The sequence below is a fragment of the Rhopalosiphum padi genome, chromosome 3 (genome assembly GCF_020882245.1).
Source record: "Rhopalosiphum padi isolate XX-2018 chromosome 3, ASM2088224v1, whole genome shotgun sequence".
Lineage (NCBI taxonomy): Eukaryota > Metazoa > Arthropoda > Insecta > Hemiptera > Aphididae > Rhopalosiphum > Rhopalosiphum padi.
The window spans coordinates 45,296,471-45,318,970 of record NC_083599.1 but is presented as its reverse complement, the minus strand read 5'-3'; the positions used below and the strand labels follow the sequence as shown (position 1 = coordinate 45,318,970).

General features: G+C 27.2%; 2 protein-coding genes across 2 annotated transcripts; one reads left to right on the top strand and one right to left on the bottom strand.

The window, feature by feature from the left end:
- Window positions 1-11,299: 11,299 nt before the first annotated feature.
- On the bottom strand, window positions 11,300-13,024 carry LOC132924428 (zinc finger MYM-type protein 5-like). The gene is given in 5 exon segments (XM_060988740.1): window positions 11,300-11,334; window positions 11,337-11,980; window positions 12,212-12,224; window positions 12,605-12,703; window positions 12,847-13,024. Coding segments are annotated over 5 exon segments (969 nt in total).
- A 1,176-nt stretch (window positions 13,025-14,200) lies between these two features.
- On the top strand, window positions 14,201-22,178 carry LOC132923815 (pyruvate kinase-like). Its single transcript, XM_060987787.1, has 9 exons — window positions 14,201-14,254; window positions 14,339-14,468; window positions 14,554-14,786; window positions 15,008-15,191; window positions 17,348-17,557; window positions 17,788-17,972; window positions 18,197-18,439; window positions 20,642-20,864; window positions 21,988-22,178. Exons 1-9 carry the CDS (start codon window positions 14,201-14,203, stop codon window positions 22,176-22,178), a joined length of 1,653 nt encoding a protein of 550 aa, XP_060843770.1.
- Window positions 22,179-22,500: the final 322 nt, after the last annotated feature.

The following is a 22,500-nucleotide window of genomic DNA, read 5'->3' as shown; positions in this document are numbered from 1 at the left end:
AAAATTCAAATAGCTAATAGGGGATAGCAGGATAGGCCTCTAAAACTAATAATTCTATTATATTTTAAACCATTTAACCAATTTTTAATAATGATTGAATATAGATTAAAATGTATAGGCCTTATAACAATAACTTTATTTTTTTTACAATAAATTATAATAATATATTATTTAAAAATTGATTTGACTTACCTTTAAAAAGCTGAAGTTATAGTACAAAATACAAATGAACTAGGTAATAAGTAATATTTATATTTTATATAATATCACAGACGACAGTGTTGTTAGTCGCGGACGAAAACAGTATATTTTTAAATTATATAACAACTAAAAACAATAATACATCGAATTAATAATATATCGTTATCGTATATTATAAACAACACGGCGACGGCGGCCGGCAGGCGGCAGCGTAATTTATATTTATATAAATACCTTATGTTTCGTATGTTTCTTAGAAAAGCAAATTTATATTTAAGGTACGATTATTATCGTATTGACGTATTATTTATGTTATATTCTATAGATTTTAAATTTACCAAAAACTGATAAACTCTTATTATAATCTAAAAATTGTAATTAGTTACTTGTACAACCAAATTGTCCGGCCCCATAATTCGATTATTTGACCGGCCCATCGGGAAATTTCCCGATCTCCCGATCTGCCAGTCCGCCACTGTTTCGTTACCTTCTAAAATACTTGAAATCGTTTCCATTACAGTATAACCATTATTTTTATTTAAAACAACTTCTAATTTTTTTTTTATTGCTTCTCCATAACTGCTTGTATTATTTAAAATACAAGTTTTGGCATTATTTACGATACCAATTGCCTCAACTAGAGGTATATCTGATGCTTCAAGGCGTGTTATACAGCTTGGTATATTTCCATAGTTGGATTTTATGAATATCAAGTTAGCTTCAATTTCTTTGTCTGCCATTAAATGTTGCGCTTTTTTGATAGCTATGGCATCGTTTTCTTCAAATCCATCAATAACTGTTTTAATAAATTGAAAATATTCACAGTAGTATACCGACGCTTCTAACCAAGTACCCCAACGTGTCAGTATTGGTTGAGGTGGTAAAGGAATAGTTGGGCCCATACATTTAAACTTTAGAACTCTAGAAGGTGCTTTTAAAAAAATTTTCTTTACATTTGATATCAATGCATCCACTTTAGGAAAATGCTCTCGCACTTCTTCAGCTACCCTGTGTAGACCGTGTGCGAGGCATGTGACGTGTTCCATTTTTGAGTACAGAGCTTTTATATTTTTACCAGCTTTAACCATGTATGGAGCTGCGTCGCTGACAAACAATAAAACATTATCGTATTTTACTCCATTTTGAATTACCTATATTTAGATTATTAAGTTGTATCCATAGAGTAAAGAATATTGTATCAGAGATTTAATACTGCTAGTATATTTAATCTTTGGCAGTAAAATGTATAAATACTATATGTCTATATGTTATACTTGTATATTATACAAATATGCATTAAAAACGAAAAAATGACCGAAAAAAGCTAAAATATGTTCTAAAAATGAAAAAATATTGAAATATGCAAAAAAAAGCAAAAAAATGCAAAATAAAAATTTCATATTTGAAGTCTCTGTTACATGAATCAAATTATAAACTTGGAAAGCATTGTCTAGGATTAATCAAAAAATGATGCATTTTGCATTGGAATCCGGGCCCTAATTATATACCTACCTATACAGTTTATGAAATTATCAAAAAAAAAAAAAATTATAAAAATTATTATAATTATTATAATAATAAATAATATACACAATAATAGTTAATATGGTTAATACCTGCTCGTTTTCATATATAATATTAGTTTTTTTGTTTTTGTTATTATAATATTATCTAATAACCTGTTACTTATATTATGTTATTTTAAATTAATTTGCTAATTCTGTAACTATTTTGTATCTATAATCTTTATATAGTCATATAGGCACATAATATTGTTATTGTTAGTTGTGCACTTGTATATACCTACTAGACTAGAGACTATAAATAATAATTATGTATATAGTTAGATTGCCAAACTACAATATTATACATAGGTACTTAACTAATTGCATGTACATCTATACTTCTATAGGTACCTACAGATTTAATCTTTTATAAATTACCTATGATACTAAATATGTTTATTGTTTAATAATAATTATAATATTATACACTATTTTTAATGTTAATATATTTATTTGTATATCATGTGTTAGGACTATTATATATATTAATATTATATGTTTAATGATTAGATAATACATTTAATAAAATATTTTAAAATTTATTCTGTTTTTATTTCTTTCAAACAAATAAATTATGACACTAATCTACTATTTTACATATACCCTCTGAAATCTCTATTAAGCAGACACTGAGAATGTCTGAAGTGTCACTGAAATTGTGTCCGCTATTCAAAGGGTTTAGGTTGTAGATGTTTGTAGTTTATTCCCAAAAAAATCCGCTATTTGGAGGTGTCCGTTGGGGGAGGTTTCACTTTACTTATAAATAATATAAATATTTTTTAGATTTAACAAAACGATATTTATATGATATATGAATAATTTATTAATAATAAGAAGAAAAAAGTGGGCAAGTGGGTATCGCTCTGCTGTATAGTAGAGATGGAGAGTTGCAAGTCACTGGTCACTATAATATATGTGTTAAATTTGAATGCAATGGCGGGTATCATTGTATACGAAAAACGATTCTGAACGGAGATGATTTGTCAGTCAATGATAATTAGTTGGATATATTATACTATTACCTATATTTAAATTGTAATATATCGTTATTTTACGTGATTTCGTAAAAAATTAAATTTCATACGCTCATAAAATGTTTTTTATATTGACAATGGAATTTTTTTTTACAGTTACTTGAAGGAAAACTTATGGATAACCTAGTATTGGATTTTTGAACCTTAAATATAAATCACAAAAATTTTATGAATTTTTAACTTCAAAATTCTTTGCAAATTTTTGTGATTTTGATATATTTTGTAAACATTTGAACTTTAAATGCTTATAAACAAAAATTTTGACTAACGGTTTTTGATTTTTTTTTTACTACGATAAATACAACTTATAATAAACCTTGTATTAAATTTTAAAGATTTTTTGGGTAGCCAAATTTTTTTTATCGGCATTTTAAGAAAAAAAACTTTTATTAATTGTCTATAAGTAGCTTAAAAAGGTCAAAATATTTTGAAAATTTAATCACAAATAGATAACCATAATATAAACATTTGGTGAAAATTTCAAGTATATACATTGATTCGGTTTTGAGTTACAGCAAAATCAAAAAATCGATTTTGTTAAAAAGTGGTTATGCGTAAAAATTCCCGTTTTCGTAATTTTTTCAGGAATTTTCCCAACGCTTTTGAAAACTATTGAAAAGTTTTTACTTTTGACCCCCCAAAGTACCAACTAGATGAATTTTCCTTTTCAAAGAGGGGCTGACGTAAAAAATCAAAGCATTATTACTACTCCAAAAAGTGATGATAGACAAAAAAAAAAATACACATCATTGTAAAATCAATACATTCATCACTCCGTTCAGAATCTAAAAATTATTATCCGTCATTTTAACTTTTTGTATTAATAAAATATATTGTATAATGAACAAAACATCTTATTAATTCATTGGTTAAATTAACAAATATAAGTATGTGCCAATAATATAAGAAATATAGGTAATTTGTAGTTTTAACAAAATATTTTGTTTCTTAAACAAATGAGTGTTTAAATTAACAAAACGATGGTTGATTCAAATAAATCCTCGATCAATTAAATCATAATCTTATCCGAAGCATTGATAAACATATTGTAGAATCAATGATACATATTATTGATTTATTATTTAAATTAACAAATATTGTACTTCTAAATTAATAAAGATTTTATTAACAAACAAATATTTAAACCAACCTACATTTTTATTGAAAACACCAGTATATTTGGTTGAGTGCGTGCCAAAAAGTATTTTGTAAAATGTTTCTTGTACGTGTTTAAACGTTTGTAGAGCGGCTTGTAATTGAAGATAACAAGGGCTAGCTGATGCATTCAATAGCAAGTATAACATATTATGATTTATGAATTATGATAAATCATGCTGTAGTCCATGATACGACATTGATAACTAAACAAACTATATCGATTCTGACCACGAAGAGAAAATAACAGCCAAGCGGATATAAATGTTAACATAAATTATTTTAACTACAAATATAATAATATAGTACTGTAATATAAAATTTATATTAATATTTAATATTAAACATGTTAAAAATGAGTTCTACCGCGAGTAGCGGCATGTAACGTATGCTCAATAATATTATATACCTATATTATGTACATACTACAATAAATATATTATATATAAATACATGTTCATCTATCAAAGGGTACCTACGATGTAAATCATCTTTTCAAATAATAAAAAAAAAATATTTATACTTTATTATTTATATAAAGGTATACCTTACGGCTTACAGTATATGTAGACATATATCAATTTTTAGTTAATAAAATGTAAAAGAAAAACATTACCTTACAACAATTATTATTTTGTCTGGTGTTCACTTATATTTTTGATTATAATGCGTTAATAAAATTCACATTTCATTATTTATTAGAATATTTGGTTTCTACTAACTATATAATATCTATTGTTTTTATGTTTTACCTTTCTGCGGCTAGCGTGTCACCACCACCAACCGTGTAATGAGTTTGAAGCTAGTTTTCCGTACGCGTTGTAGACTTTCTCTAATTAACTGTAAACAAATGCTTAGCTCAAAAACGGCCTGGTAAATAAAATAAATAGGCAGAAACCTTTCAAAACGCACCTGGTCTCAATAAGTCACGTGTCCACGCGTTGGACGTGTCTAAATATATATATATAAAAAAAAAAACAGTACTTTTTGATGTTATTTTACGAAGGCTGTGTAATCACACTCGTTGGTTGCTCATTTTAGGTGTTAAGAAATGCGCGGATATTAACATCAAACCTTACTGATTAACTAACCGATTACTGTACATTAAATCGGTGATAGTCCGATTCGCGCGCAGCAAACACACAACCGTCGCTGACTGATTCGCAAGACTGGAGATTTCTATGAGATTTAGCACGCAGCTTTTCGATGGACGTCGTGTGCAAAATATAATAATATATATGTGTATTATGAATTCATGGGTCGTGGACCGATTATCTTCACACGGTGTAGTACGCATGATGCAGAAACGCGTATTCGTACATTTACAATTATTGTTATTGTTATTGTGTACAAGTTTGAACAGTTAGCGTGTATGCACATCGACGGGTTTACGGGGAATTATACTGCGACACTGTGACGTTTTATAATAATATATTATTATGCAATTTTTTTCGCGCATACGGCATATACGCACTGTACATTAAACATTAATTATATTCATAATGTATGTAGTGTATTTTCCAGGTTAGTACATTGAACATTGATAATAATATCGTGTAATAATATGTATACGAAGAAGTAAAAACGATACCTTATAACTACCTACTATACGCACATCGTTCACCTATGTTTTGTGGTATAATCCTTTACTTACCTTAATGTTTTGAACTTGCGTTTGTCCACTGTACATAATAGTTATGTTACATCGCAGCACTAACGGCCATCATAACATTAAATTGGGCGTTTGAATGTTTAAATTATTCGACTACATGTATCTAGCAGTGGGGTGTTAAGTGTTATTATTCCGTAAAATGTCCTGTAGGAGGTACATAAATACATAGAAATGTTTCGTTTGAAGTAGGTACGTACGGCTTTTGGGCCCAAGAAAAAATACTTAACAACTTCTAAGTGTCTTAGACAAATACGTCTTTATCATTATTTGATACAAAGTGTGACTAATGACTATCCAAATTAATATTATATAAATAATATAAAAAACCATTAGTATTATTAACAAGATGATATTGTTAGCTCTTCCTCAAATTGTCACCTCGGTAACATTTTTTTACCGAAACAAGAATATTTGTTCAATTGATAATAATAATATTAAATCATTAATTTAATATTTGTTATATTAACAATGTATTTTTAAAATAACAATTAGAATCTGATAAAAAATGACATACGGTTTAAAGTCCTTACACACTAGGCGAATAGTTTAAAATTAAATAGCTTGTATTAAATTAGACCATTCACACTATGTAAAGCAAGCGGATAAAATCCACCATCGTCCGTAATCGATCGCGCATGTTTAATTTTAAGCGAACATTCGCCCAAAACGGCTAAAATTAAACACGTTGTTTTGAATGGGTCTATTCACACTGGGCGATTGTTCGCGCGCGCTTCCGCGAATATTTTATTTAAAATATTTTAAAATAATTTTAAATATCAAAATATTAATATTTGACATTTTAGTGGTCAGTTATTGATAGATCGTTCCTGGTGGTAAGTACGTTACATACATCATACGTCTAATCGTCTGAAGTAAAATTTTCATAATTTAAAATTGTTTTTCAATATGAGTTCAGCTAGTTTTGATTATTCTGATATTATTATCTTTTATTATTGAGATATCTCAAGAAAACTCAATCTGGAATTTAGGTGAGTATTTTTTAACACTCAAAGGTGTTTTTTGATTTTACTATGTAGGTATACATTTTTTTGTGGTTTGAAGTAGTATAGTTTTTTCTACAAAAACATTCACCGCTCCAATCTGAATCTAAAAAATGATTATTTAAATAATTAGATTGTTTTATTTAAATTAATATATTGTGTGATATAAGTAATATAAGTACATATCATACTTAGAATCAAAAGAGTACCACGACAAAATTGAAAATCAAAAGAGCTGGTTAAAGATTGCAAAGGCTACTCTAAATGATTTTGACAAACTTGAAGCAACCGAGAAAAAAGTAAAAAGTAATTATTTAGGTTAACATAGCTATATTCATTATATTTACTCTATTATTACTTATAAGTTATAAGCATCACAGATTTATAAAGTATTCAAATAAAAGTTTATTAATAGGTAGGTACCTATACTTGTTTTATACTTGAATTCTATTCTATTATTATAGTGGGTGTACTATATAAATTAAAAAACCGAGGAAATCGATCTTGGCAAAATATGAAATAAAAGTAATCTTCGCAAGACGCGCGGCTTAATAGTTTTAAAATTATGTTGCATGAACAATTAAAAAACATAACAATAAATATTTGTGTTGTATTATTGATGTATATATTGAAAAATTTTTAATAATATTATGTATTAAAATTATAATAAAAATACATATAATATAACATAACATATATTGTATTATAATATAAAATGTAATAATAATATAAGTACATATTATTATAATGAATCTAATTAGGTATAATTATAAAATTAAAATATAAAAATTATAAAATAACAGTACAATATTAATAATTTTATTTATGGATACATTTAATTAGTTGTAATTTGGGGGAAATTTCTTTTAGTAAAATACTAAAATATATAACGAATTATTACGACCACAAAGATTACTTGCTCCATCCACTCCTAGACATATAATTTTTTCTGGTTTCAGTTTGATTGTCTTTAGAAACTCAAGTGTACCATCACGAAGATCAATTGCTGTTGCACGTTCAATCATCCGTCAACAAGTCCAAGAAATTCTGTTGTTATACTTTTTAAACTTTTACTGTAGTATTTTACACAGTACGCCATGTATTTTGTTATAGATACATCAGTAGATTCATCGACTATTAATGAATATCGGTTTTCACCTATGTCTTCAACAATATCTTCTAGTAGTGTAGGAAATACTACATTTAAAATTATTTTTGAACATTTAGTTCTGTGTAAACGGGTTTTTTCAAAAATTGATCCTTTCCATGCTGTGTTGAGGATTTCACCCGAATGGTCAGTACTATTAATTGCAGAATGAGCAGCTATGTGTACACTTAGTTTAATATCACTTTTTTTTTATTCAAATGAATCACTGTGTATACATATAAATATAACAAACATTTGTTTTAAAATTTGTAAAGATTTGTATTTAAATCATCTTACCAAATGAATTTAATTTTGGTCGGAGAAAACTATTTCTCTTGGTAATATGTTTTGTCGTTTGAGCATGTTGTATCAAGTCTCCGTGATGAGCCCTCAATACACAATCACATATGGAACAATACGCTTCTTTCAAATCATTATCATAAGATTGTTCGTCAGTTGCTTTTCTTAGCTATCCTTGTAATAAATTCAACAATTTTAATATAAATAACAAAACACCTAAAAAATTAAAGTGAGAAGATAGTAGGTACCTTTAAATTCTGGTTTGCTTTCCGATTCTCGGACATAAGTTCTTTTATACTTTCCATATTTTCCCATTATTAAAAAATACAAATTACAAACCGAAAATACTACACAAAAATTTCTGGTAAACAAATAAATAAAATATACAAAATACCAAGCTTAGTCCATGGACCATGGTAATGTGGTATCATGCAATACATCATGGGCTATAATTTTAAACTATTATGACAATTATTAGTTAATCGATAATAAGATGGATTGATAAATTGATTATTAACTTAATCAGTGTTGATTAAGTTAATAATCAATTTATCACTCATAGACCACGGTTGTAGCACAGAATAGATTAAATAATAATTTTATCTACAACCATATCATAGACTAATACCACAGAAAAACGAACCGTGGTAATCAGCAACAGTGGCGTGGTGAGCAATTTTAATGATAGGAGCCAAATATATTTTATCTATCCACCCACCCACCAATTCACAACAAGATGTATAATAAAATTGCTCGCTTCGCTCGCAACAACTACCACGTGTGATGTATGAAACATACAAGTATGGTAAAAAAAAATACATTTTTATTACGTATAAATTTGCATTTTTCTACAAAATAAAAGTACTGCAATACTATTTATAAAAATTTTGTTTTAAACTAAATTTGTAACAATGTAAGTATACTTTATAAAAACTAACATTTAGAAATTTCAAATTTGAAATGTTGACATGACGTTTTGGTATTAAGTCAAATAACAATTCAATTCTAAATTTATTAAAATTAGTAATTAGGTATACAGTATAATATAATTTATACTATAAAGAAAATAGTAAATATTCTAATTCAATAAAATGTATAACAATATTTAAACAAAAACATCTTTAACATCTCACATGTAAAAAAAAACAAATATATAAACTCTTAGTTTATAACATTTAAGTGTGTTTATTTTCCACACAATACATAAATAACAACTAATTGAAAATATAATAATATTATAGTAATCATAATAATAATAAATAAAATATTTCAATTAAATATAATTTATAACAATATTTAAACAAAAACTTTTTTAATACCTCACATTTAGAAAAAACAAGTATATAAGCTCTTAGTTTAAAACATTTAAGTGTGTATACTTTCCATATAATACATAAATAACAACTGATTGAAAATATAACAATATGATAATAATAATAATAAATAAAATAATATCATGAAATTATGCAGATAAAAAAATTAGTATTATCATTGAGTATAGATAGTGTATACTCAATGGTATTATGTTATATTATTATTTAAACAATAATTCTTTTTGTAACAATGAAGATGTAAAAGCATATTTGTTTAAAATTTCTTCTGGATTTAAAACTATATCCTTTTCACATGATAATAACATGAGACTTTCAAGTCTATTTTGCATCATAGTGGATCTAAGTCGAGTTTTAATTAATTTTACCTTTGAGAACGATCTCTCACTTGCAGCAGATGTTGTAGGAATAGTGCATAAATATTTATATGCTAAAAAAAGATTTGGGAATGCCACAACTAAGTTATAAGAACAAAGAATTTTAAGTATCTCTGTTGCAGACAGTTTTTTATTAATTTCTTCTTCATTGTCTAATTTATTTGAAGAGTCAGAATCATAGTTAGTTTCATTTTCACTTTCAATAATTAGTTCATTATTTGATTTAATATTAGATAAATTCATACCATTATATAATTTAATAAAACTTCTTGCAAATATAGAATATTCCATTTTTAAATCATCAAGATTTAGACTAGGAATCCAATTCTTAAGTGCAATAAAATGATTGTCGGAAATTTCTGTTCCCTCACCAGTTGCCTTTAATCTATCAAAAGTTAATAACGACAAATTAGACAATATATCTCGAGCACCTTCAAATCTGCTTATAATAAAAGTATTTACTTGATCCAATATTACATAATAAACTTCAATTTTAAATTGGTCATAAGGATTTGTTATTACTTCATCAGAAACAACTTCTCCAGCCAACAGTTTCCTACGGCGGCTACGTATACTTGGCAACTCACATTCAACTAATCCAATTTCATTAACAAATGATTTTGTTTTTAAGATTAAATTGTTAAAGCTCTGTTGATTTCTTAAATCAGATAACTTTTTAGCACAAATATCTACCATAGTGATTGCTTGGATGAAATCAATAGATGAAGATTGCAAATAAATCGATAATGGGGTAGTATGAGAAAAGATATTTTCTAATAAAAATAAATTCAAAATAAACTTGAATGAAGTCATTATTCTGTAAAGATTTGATGCCGTTGAAGAGGTTTCTCTATCTGTTGAGTTAATTAACTCTTCCAATGTTTTTAGAAAGGTCAAGTATTTTTTACTTATTACTGATAATGCACGGTCATGCGAAGTCCAACGAGTGGTAGAGAAGTTTTTCATTCTACATGGTCTTTCCGAAGGATAGCATTTAGTTTGTTGCTCTAAGAATATGGCTGTTCGTTTTCTTGCTCTCATGTATGTGATCAAACTTTGGACTTCTCCAAAGAAATTTCTAACACTCAAACATTTATCACAAGTATCGACAACAACTAAATTTAAAACATGCGCAAAACACCAAACGTATATAGCATTTGGAATTTTTTCTTGAACATAAGATCGAACACCAGAATATTGTCCCTGCATGGATGCAGCTCCATCATAAGATTGAGCACAAAGATTTGTTTCCCAATCGATATTATATTTAATACAGAAATCACTAAAAACATTGAACATTCCTAATCCTGTGGAATCATGAGCTACTTTCATAGCAATAAGCCTCTCTTCAGTTTGACCTTCTTCATTAATAAAACGTAGGACTAGTGAAAATTGTTCTAAGTTTGAGACATCAGTAGTTGTGTCTATAATTATTGAAAATACACCAGCTTTTTTAACTCTCTTCAAAATCTCTTCTCATACCATTTCACCCATAACGTTTAACATATTATTTTGACTAACATTTGATAAAAATGTTAATCTGTTTTTTTGTGCACTTTGAATTTTGGATAAATGAGCAGAGAGCAAAGGATTATATTTACCTAAAAGTTTAACTAGTTCAAGAAAGTTGCCTTGATTAGATGAACTCCAATGTTCATCATGACCTCGAAAAACATTATTTTGTCGAGCTAGGTACAATAAAGCTTCAAAAATGATTTTAACAATTTCTCTATTTTCCGCTATCTGTGAATTTGATGCAGATAATAGCTGCACATCGACCCTTAGTTGACTTGTAAACATAACTCGACGTATTTCTGACTGTAAGTGCTCTGGAGCAGATTCATGTGCTTTAATTTTAAATGAAATATATCTCCAGTCATTTGTTCCAAGTTTTGAAAATTGATCATGTTTTCCATTTGGTAGTCCAAACAATTTACAAACTACAAAAAATATGCAATCAGTAATAGGAGAATATGATAGCCAATTACGTTTCACAAAATTTCCAGGTGAAATTTCTTTGAAATAATGTTTTTCATGAAATGACCTTAAACGATCACCTTGCTGTTTTGTAGGAAATTTACTACCACTTAATTGAGATTTGGAAGGTTGACATGGCTCTAGAGATGCATAATGAACAAAAAGTTCATTTGATACGTTTGAGTTCATCATAGCAGGATCATTATGAAATTGTTCTAGACTTAATGTCTTTTCTAAACATTAGGAAGAAAATGAATGGATAAAAAAGGTATTATCTAATAATAAACAAAGAATTTAACTTTTATATTAGGTAAGGTTAATATTACAAATAATGAATTAGGGAAAATGCAAATTAAAACTTAAATGAGAAACATGATTACTCACCAGCTGATAATAGACATTGTTCATCTGATGTACCACTAGTACCAGGTATGTCCAAATCAGCAATTACTTCATTTCGTTTACTATCATTAACCATAATTTCTATAAATAGATACGATCACGAATAATGAATTTAAATAACAAGCAATTAAGTGCAGTTTAAAAAATAAAAAATACTAAAAGATTACAATTATTAAATGAAGATTAATTAACTCAATTATTATTACATTAAATATCTAATATCAATATAATTTAACTAAATTTTGACAATCATTGTAGTTTAATAAAATAGTAAATTCAAATAGTTTAATGAATGTCAAAGGAAATCAAAATTGAAATATTAATACTGCATTAATGATTTACATTTTAGAATTTGTGTCCCCATTTCATTAAAATATAGAAAATAAAAATCACCTTATTTTCTAAAACCCTAAATGTATTTTATTTTTTAATAGTTACTCACCAGCTGGTAAAATACACTGTTTATCTGATGTACTACTAGTACCAGGTATGTTCAAATCAGCAATTACTTCATTTCGTTTACTTTCATTAATTACAATTTCTATAAAAATATGTATGATCATGATTCATAAATAATTAATTTAAATAACCAGTAAATATGTGATGCATTAAAAAATGAAAAAAATGCTCATAAATTAAGTTTTAATAACATCTATAATTATCATATGACATACAGCTACTTACGTGATTGTTCAAATTTTTGAAATTTTCCTTTACATTGTGTACGTTTAAAATAGTCAGAAATACTAGAAACAGTTCTTTTTACAGCCTTTTTTTTTTGACAAGATTTTGTATGGCGAGTCCAGTTGGTGCTATTCATCGAATCCCTTTTTTTATTACAACTGGGACACAGTGAATTCATTTTTAAATGATGACAGTTGACAATGTTAAACGCAAATAAATTTAAAAATGAATATTCCACTGACCACTATCCAAGTCTATGATTGCACTATTACAGCAATAAGAACTAATAACACTATAATAATAACTAATAACTGTGCGGGCTGCGGATACTAGTCGTTCCGGGGAAATGGGAATTTACGTCTGCCGATAACGATTTGTTATATTTATAGACCATTGCTTAATGTATTTATTACGCCGTGATAGTTATTACCAATATTACAATTTTATCTGTATTATTATTCTATATTATTATGAATAAACTTGCTGGTATCTCAATTCTCAAGTTCATAATTATATAGAAGCAAATAAGTAATACATTTTACAAATCTCCACTACCACCACGGTACCACCACCCCCAAAAATCAACGGAGCCGCGGCTCAAAAAAAACTGCCTCGCCACGCCACTGATCAGCAATACAGAATAGTTTATCACAAATAGAATAATATATATCAAAATTAAAATCAATTTTTTTCTATTTATGGAAACTATTTAAAGATTGAAATGAAAATTCTTGGTTTTTTGGAAAATACCGGACAGCCCAATTTGGTGTCAGCCTGATCTCGAAGCCGCCCAATATTTGATAGTCGCCAACTACTCAATTTTTCTCGCCATTGGACCTTCTGAGGAAGCCCATTTGGCTTTAAACCGCCTAATCTGGCAACCCTGACCATGTGTGGCTACCTAATTTAATAAAATCCAAGTTGTTGACACGGATATAAAAATAAATTAGCGTGAGCGTTTTAAGTACAATATATGTGTGTGGTAAATTATAAACATTAACATTATAGGATTATGACTTTTAATTGAAGAAAAAAGCTTAATTTAAACCGCAATTGATTGTTATTCTCATTTAAACTCTAAAACGTAATTTTCTTTTATTCTGTTTAATTATTACAATATAATGTTAGTGTGATAAATTTTATTTTTTTTTAAATATTATTTACTTTTTAGATTTTGCATTCGAGTAATTAAATTTCTTTAACTTAATGTTCACATCAAAGGGTTTCTTAGGCAACATTTATTAAACAGACTTTTAATTAGTATAAACATAATTGATTTTAATTGTTTTGAATTAAATTAGTTAAAAGTTTATTTTCTATTATTATTAAGAATTTTAGAAACATATTAAAAATAATGGACTCTACAAATATACCTAAAGCCGAAGAATCGTGTATCGTGTACCCCTGGGTAAGAATATCAATGTAATTGTTAAACTATAATATGTATTATTGTTGTTTTAATAAAATCAATTAAATATATATAAACATAAAGGAACCTTGTTATGACAATGAAATGCAAATGAAAGCTTCTTTTGAGGACAACTACCTCGACCATTTAAGCAATTTAAAAATTGAATCAAATCCGTCACCAAATACATTAACTACTATAGCTTGTGGTGTTTGTACGTATATATATATTTACATATGAAATAAAAATTAATTATGTTTTCGTGTCATTAAATCAAACGTTTTATATTATTTTTTCAGTACTTAACGTGACTAAAGGATTAATTGAAGAATTTTGCGAAAGAGGCGTATCTATGGTGATATTTGATTTTAATGGTTTAACATTTGAACAAAGTCGAAAAATGCTCTTAGAAATTCGCCAAGGGGCTTTTAATTACAGTCTTAAAAAGAACAACCAAGTACCGTATTCAATAACATTAGTACTTGATCTTGGAGGATCTTGCATCACGACTGGAAGCATATTCCATACAACAGTGATAAATATTCATATAAAAATAAAATAATAATAAATAAATGATTATGATTTAAAAAAACACATTTAAGTTGCTCATTTTAATAAATTGATTGATTAATGGATAAATATATAATAACAATACCTATATACAAGTCTCAAAATCATAAAAAATGTTATTTCTAAAAGAATTTATTATAATCACCTGTCTAAAAATTTGATAACTTATTTTTACTTGATTAGCTCACACAACGTTTGATAGAATTATCAACGAACGCTCATGTTTATGTCACCAATGACGTCGAATACAAATTTAAGTGTACAGAGGACCGTATTTATGTAAACAGTGATTTGATTCTTCAACTCAAAGTTAACGATCGGATCTATTTAGATTACGGAAAAATTGAACTGGTTGTGATCAGAGTCGGTAAACATGTTTAAATATTATCATTTTATTATAATAAACATGGAACACCACAATGTTAGTGGAGTATCCAGAGGAAGGAGTGGGGTTAGGGGGTTATAACCCCCCTTAAATTTCTTCAACATTAAAAAAAATAATAATAATAGTTTGAAAAAAAAATGTAGTGCTATTACACTTAGTAGTTAACTCAAATAATAAAAATGTATAATTTATAAGTCCAGACTAGTGTAGTGTGTATGTACCTATATAGCTCTATGGCGGCGACACCGTGTAAACACTAACTATAGCTACATGATTGGATTTACGTTTAAAGCTATTTTTAAATTGTTTACCTTTGTGTTTCGCGACGAGCATATTATCTTATCTTTATTACGATCAATGTGTTTAATATTATGTTGTTATTGTGAGTTGTGACCTACTTGTGACTATTCAGTACTCACTTGTCGGTGATACGTGATATTTGAACAATTATAATAAAATGAGTAAAAAATCCTAAAACAATAATTTTAATTATTTTGAGTCTGTATCAAACAAAAATAAAACTATCTAAAGTCAATGCTGTACCAGATAATGAAATATTTATTTTGGCCATAGAAACTATATCTAACGAGTAACGAATCTCAGGATATACAAAATTATATTGAAAAAAGGGAAGATTTAGAATGGTGTATTTTTAATAGTTTATTAAAACACAAAAAAAAAAAAACAAAAATGCTTTTGTTGAAAAAATAATAGTTTTGTAAGATATAAAAATTAATTTACTATAACCATAAGTACTAATAGGGCATAATTATTATTCACTATTTAGTATTAAAAATATCAAATGTTCTGCGTATACTTGGAAATGTTATTAAGAAAATTAATTAATAATTAATTATAAATTGTCTGATAATGAAAAAAGATGTTTTGGAAAAGTTTTGTGTTCTTGAATCAAATTATAATTTCCTTAAAAGTAGAAAAAGAAACTTGGAATATAAAATAACTTGGACACACCAATTTTCATGGCTGTCATAATAAAATGTATGATGGTACTTTTTGCTATACTTGAGTTTTGTTTTCATCTTAAGGCAGCTTATATAAAGGTATTCATCAAATCTGTGAAAATTAGTATTAGAACAATATGATAATTGGAAGAAAACTAAAGATTTATTTAAGGATCATAAAAATAACCACTACTATAAACTTAGTGAATTACAATTTGAAAATTTTTATGCAGTTTAAAACAAAAAAGTCGACGATTCAGTCTGTAATAAAATAATTTAATTTTCAAACCACCTTATGTATATTAGTAAAAAAATTTCCATTAGTTTTTCCTTTTGTAGATTTCTTAAAAAAAAATTCCTAGACTTAGAAACTGCATTAAAAATTGCATTTACTGTTAAAAATCATTCAAAGTATTGGATAAAATTGTGATATATAATTTGAAAAATGTTATATTCCTATAAAGTTGATGCAACAAAATAAACATCAACTATATAGTTGTAATATAAGTCCAGTTTTATAAAATATTAATTTTTATTCCATTTTTTGAATCAATTGAATGAAAGGTGTTTATCACACAAGTGTGTTTTAGTAATTTTTTTTGCATTTTACCGAAAAAAATTATGCCAATATCCCAAAACATAAGGAATAAATTCAAAAATTAATAGACCCTTATCAAGAAATTATTGATGATTATACTGATTTAAATATAAATAATTCTATTTTAAATGGGAAATTAGATTTCTGGTGCACTACTGTTACAGATGAAACTCGAAAAAACTAATGCTATTGATTTCTACTTCAATATGAATTCTGATGATTTTCAAATAATTTTTAAACTTATTAAAATGTCTATAACACTACCTGTAACAACTGCAACTGCGATCATTTTCATCACTATGTCGTTTATAAATATATTTAAGAAATTTAACGGACAAAAATCGTTTAAATTGATTCGGTTTAATTACTTACTAATTGTACACTGTTTTAATAATCTTTTAATTTTTTTGAAAAGTTAAAGTAATGAATTAATAAAATTAGTTTTTGGTATCAAATATAACCTTTTATTTTAATACCCCCCCCACCATCGAAAAAAAAGCTGGATACACCTGATCAATATGATGTATTATTGTAGCGATAACGATATTAAAAATTACATAATTTTTTCTTCTGTACAGACGAAGATGAAGTGTATTGCATGATAAATCGAGGAGAATGGTTGGGTTCTGAAAAAACAGTGCACATTCCAAAAATTCCAATTGGTTCGACTGCACTTTCTAAATTGGATAAGGAAAAAATTTGTACAGCAATCCAGCTCAAAGTGGACGTTATCTTGGTGCCTGGCGTAAAAAATTCTGTGTTTTTTAACCACGTTCGCAAGTTTGTCGGTAAGCTGAGTATGAATACGTTATAATCAACGATATGATTATCTTTAGTGTTAAGTATTGAAAATCAATAGCTTCCGTCCTGATATTTTGTTTGTTAAATATAATCTTGTTTTTCGTCTAATACCCAAACTTGTCAGACTATCTATGATCACATGCTAATTTAACCTTATCGATTCACAACGGGGGAAACATAGTCGTTTATATTGTTCCATGAGTTTTGTATTTTTTAGTCTCAGAGCGAGGTGGAGACATCGCCCTGTACGCAAAAATCGATAATATTGTCGGACTCGAGAACTTCGATGATATCTTACCAGTTGTGGATGGTGTCTTCCTGAACCGACCGAACTTATCAATGGACATTGGTCATGATAAGATATTTCTGGCCCAGAAGATTGTATTATCCAAATGCAACGTAGTGAGTTTTCGAGACAGTGACTGCGCTATTTTATACTTGTAGAAAGTAAAAAAAGACTGTTTATCATGTAAAACGTGGTCGGTTTTTTTTTTTAAATGTTCGAATAAAATATTAGTTTTGATTATTAACACTAATTTTACACAATAACATTATAATTATAAACAATAGTTTGGGTACTCAAAATATAACACAATGATTGCTTCCCTAACCATTAAAATATACAGGCTGGAAAACCTACCATCACGTATGGGGAATATCTTAATTCCATGGAAATTAGTTCGGTACCTACAAATGCCGAAGTAAATGACCTCATAAATACCGTAATGGATGGAACCGACTGCATTTATCTGGACGTAACAATGCGTAGTGAAAATAAATTACATTGCATCCAGTATGCATCTTCACTGTGCCGGCAAGGCGAAGCAACCATATGGGAACAACAGTTATTTACCGAACTCAACAAAAAGGTACAAAAACGAACGTTATATTTAATACGTTTATTGGCTTGAGTATTATATTTAACTCTCATGGATCGCACACAAAAACTTTATTAATTTCATATCATTCTTGCCGTTTTTGCTTTGAGAATTGAATTTAATTCTTTCTGAATTTGTTTTATATGGTTTAGGAGTTATAAATCTCATTTATGTATTGGTTTTTAATGTATTAGAGCTGATTTTGACTTTTGTTTTATAATATAATTGAATTAAGCAGAAAAAAATATATAATGACAAAACACCATTTTGATACATTTATTTTTAACGAATTACAGTATTTAAATATATTAATTAGAAAATAAATTAATATTAAATTAATATCTAGTACCTATATTACTAGTTTCATTATTTTTTTAGCACACTTTTGAACCATAAAAAAAAATCAATACGGAATACTATTTTGAAAGAAGTTTACCACCAATAATTCGATTGCCTGATAACCCTTTGAGTATGAACCCTAACGCCTTGTTGAACCATTTCTTCATAACGTTTAGATTTAGAACATCGACTTCTTTTTCCGGATAGAGCTATGGTCCTGATTATTTTCTTGTTCCTCTGTTTCTATTTGTAGATTGAACAAAAATTTATTTTCCTCTAAACTCAGTTATACTAATATTTGTATTATTTACTTACAATGATAAAATTGTACAAAAGATAGTTATCGACAAAAGGTATGATAGACTCATCAATACATAGGTCCTCTTCTAGTATATATATAAATTAGCAGATTTATATTTTGATAGTAATACGTTTAAGCCTTGACTTTTGAAAAGTCTATATTTTCTAGGAAATTTTTTACTTGTATTTTTCTAATGTTTATGGACGTAGTGGAGTTTGATTTCAGTTGTTAATAGATTCTAAACATCATCATACAAAAAAAAATGAAAAATAATCCAATGGAGTTGCACCAACCATCGTATCAATAATGTCGGGATTACTACATACTTCTTCTTTTGATGGATTATAAGTAAAATTCACAAAAATCGTATCATTTACATTTCCCCAATCAGCATGGGCATGGTCATTAGTATGATTATTTTAATTATTTACACTTTGACTGCGAGTAGGTTGAACACTATGATTTTCTACACTTGTTTCAGAGTCACTACTTTGTAATGTTTCAATCCCCTACGAATTATTAAAAAATATATAAAAAATATAGTGTACCAAAAAATTTAAAAATGTCTTACTTTAAGAATGCAAGACATTTGTAAAAAATCGACGTCACCATCAATGTCATCTATTTCGGAATATTCGTCTTTTGACCATGTTTCATCATCTGACTCGTCCAACATATTGACTATATGTCTCTAAATATAATATTATTGAATAAAATCGAATTTGTTTTTAAAACAAAATATAGTATTACACGTAGTTACAAAATAATACACAAGAAGGCTCACAACACACGTTATATAATATGATTAGCAATTCACTAATCATATAATGTAGTTATTCGATAAGACGTCTAAAACAATAATAATATGAAGAAAAGCCATTGGATAATATTTTTAAATATTGCAATAGGCTACGAGATCTAAATTAAACTCATTTTTTCTCCTAAAACCCGGTTAATTCTATTTATATAGACATAAAAATCGATAAAGAACACTAAAATAGATTTTCATTAACAATAGTACCTATTTAATATTAAACCAAAATAATTCAAATAGCGTTGACGGAAAAATATATGAGTATTAAATTTAACTCGAAAAGTTAGGAACAATTTCACTTTAAACTGCTTGCCAGTCAACTACGATGTTTTGACGTTTAAAACGATTTACATACGTTTTTACACGATAAATTATTTTTATATGGGATTAAAACAAAACTAAAATAAATCAAAAAAATTTAAAAAAAATCATTGAAAACTAATCTATACTAGAATGCTAGATTATAATGAGCAGGTTGTATAGCAATCACAATGTACATAGGTACATAATGTCATTATGATATATTAAACCAAAATATATAATTGTACAAACGTTAATTTGACTTTTAATTTCTAATGGCACTTTTATGACGTTTATATCCTTTTAAATAAACCTACATTACAACCGCAAATAATAAATTAAATAAACGATTGTTTTCGAGTGCTTGCTATTACGATATCTTATCAACACCATGATACATTGATGTATTATATAATTTTATAATATGCTGTACTTTCAGTCTAAACCAAAAATCGACCCTGCCCATGCGATTAGCATTGGGTGTGTAGAAGTATCGTTTAAATGTCATGCAGCTGCAATTATTGTGATCAGCACGCCCGGTTTGTCAACCCGTTTAATCACCAAATACCGACCCCGATGTCCTGTATTAGTGATCGTCAAGCACGGAAAATCTGCAAGAAAGTTATCAGTGTGGCGTAATGTTATAGCGTTGCAGTACATTGGTAAATAAAAATTAACAATAATAATATTTGTACACCGTAAAATGGGGTGAATTGCAACAATTTTTGAGTTATCTAACTTGGAACTTAATTTAAAAATCAGACATTTATACTACTATTTAGGAAAACACTTTTTTTAAATTCTTGTTACCTTGTTTATCATTATAAGAATAATTCAGAAATATAACTTATTAAATTATTTTTATTATAATTTTTTATATAACTTTGTTGCAATTAACCTTTGACTGGGGTGAATTGAAACATTAATTTAAAAATCATGTTTTATTCATTTAAAACAATTCATGGGTGAATTAAAACACTATATATTACAATATATATATTTTTTTAAATAGTCAATTTTTTCTTATTATTTTAACATAATAAGTATCTCAAGTATTATAAATATAAAAATATCACAAACAAAATTTCAGTTTTTAAAATCACTATTATTCAATAAATTATAACAGATGTACCTCCTAATCTGTAATCACCATATATATATATATATATGAAAGTAAGTAATATAACATTACATTTATACGTCATAATACGACAAATTTAAGAAATTTCAGTCCTTGAAATTACTTAATTATTATATAAATTAAAAAAAAAAAAAACATATTGAAAAATGTATTTACGCTGTTCTGAAAATTTCAGAAAAATGTCAATATTTTTTATACAGAAAAAAAAATTATTGTGATGGTGACATTTTATTATTTTAACAATATTAATGGAACTAGAATTTTGGAAGTAATAGAATGAGTAAATTCATAAAATCGTAAGTGTGGACGAAATATTTTTCTGAGGTGGAAGAAATAATCCCATCATTTTTTTTTTTCAATTGATAACATTTATTTATCACTACGAATTTAATTATTATTATATCAAGTTGATAACACTAAAATTGAATTTTCGTAGACTAATAAACAAAATACTTAAGTCTTGTTGCAATTCACCCCATTTTACGGTACTACGCGTAAAATGCGTTCTGGTTATCAAAAGATATAATATTATTTCTATAGACTCAATTATGTAATTAAAATTAAAATACTAAAATATATATTTTTTTTAAGTCTGCGTGCGTGTCTTTAATCGTACATTAGTTGACATCGTGTATATATTACAGATCCAATAGAAAATATTTGGTCTAGAGAAATCGAAAATCGTACAAGGTTTGCCATGGATTTTGGAAAAAGAAAAGGGATATTGAATCAGGGAGACTTGGTTTTACACATGAGTTGCTCTGAACAAAACGCAGGTTTTGCTAACACTGTGAGTCTGTTTTACGTTAGTGCTGGAGACTTCGTTATCGCGTAACAATATATTTAAATTGAATAAAAATAAAAAATGAAAATTTTTATTTTATTATTATCTTAAAGGACCTCCTTTTCACCCACTGAGCAGAGAAATACCTGACCGGTGATTGCAGAGTACTGGTGAGAAGGCTTAAGAGGACGTTATACCCGCATGTATTCTCTCTGTCTTACTAATGTAGATCATAATAAATTTGCGTTCAGCAGAACAAATTGTGTGATGTGTATGTCAATTTACCTATTATCAAATTTAAAGGTAAGAATATTACCTAGAAAATGGCATATACTTTTATTGATACTATCATTTAAATGTGAGTTATAGCTAT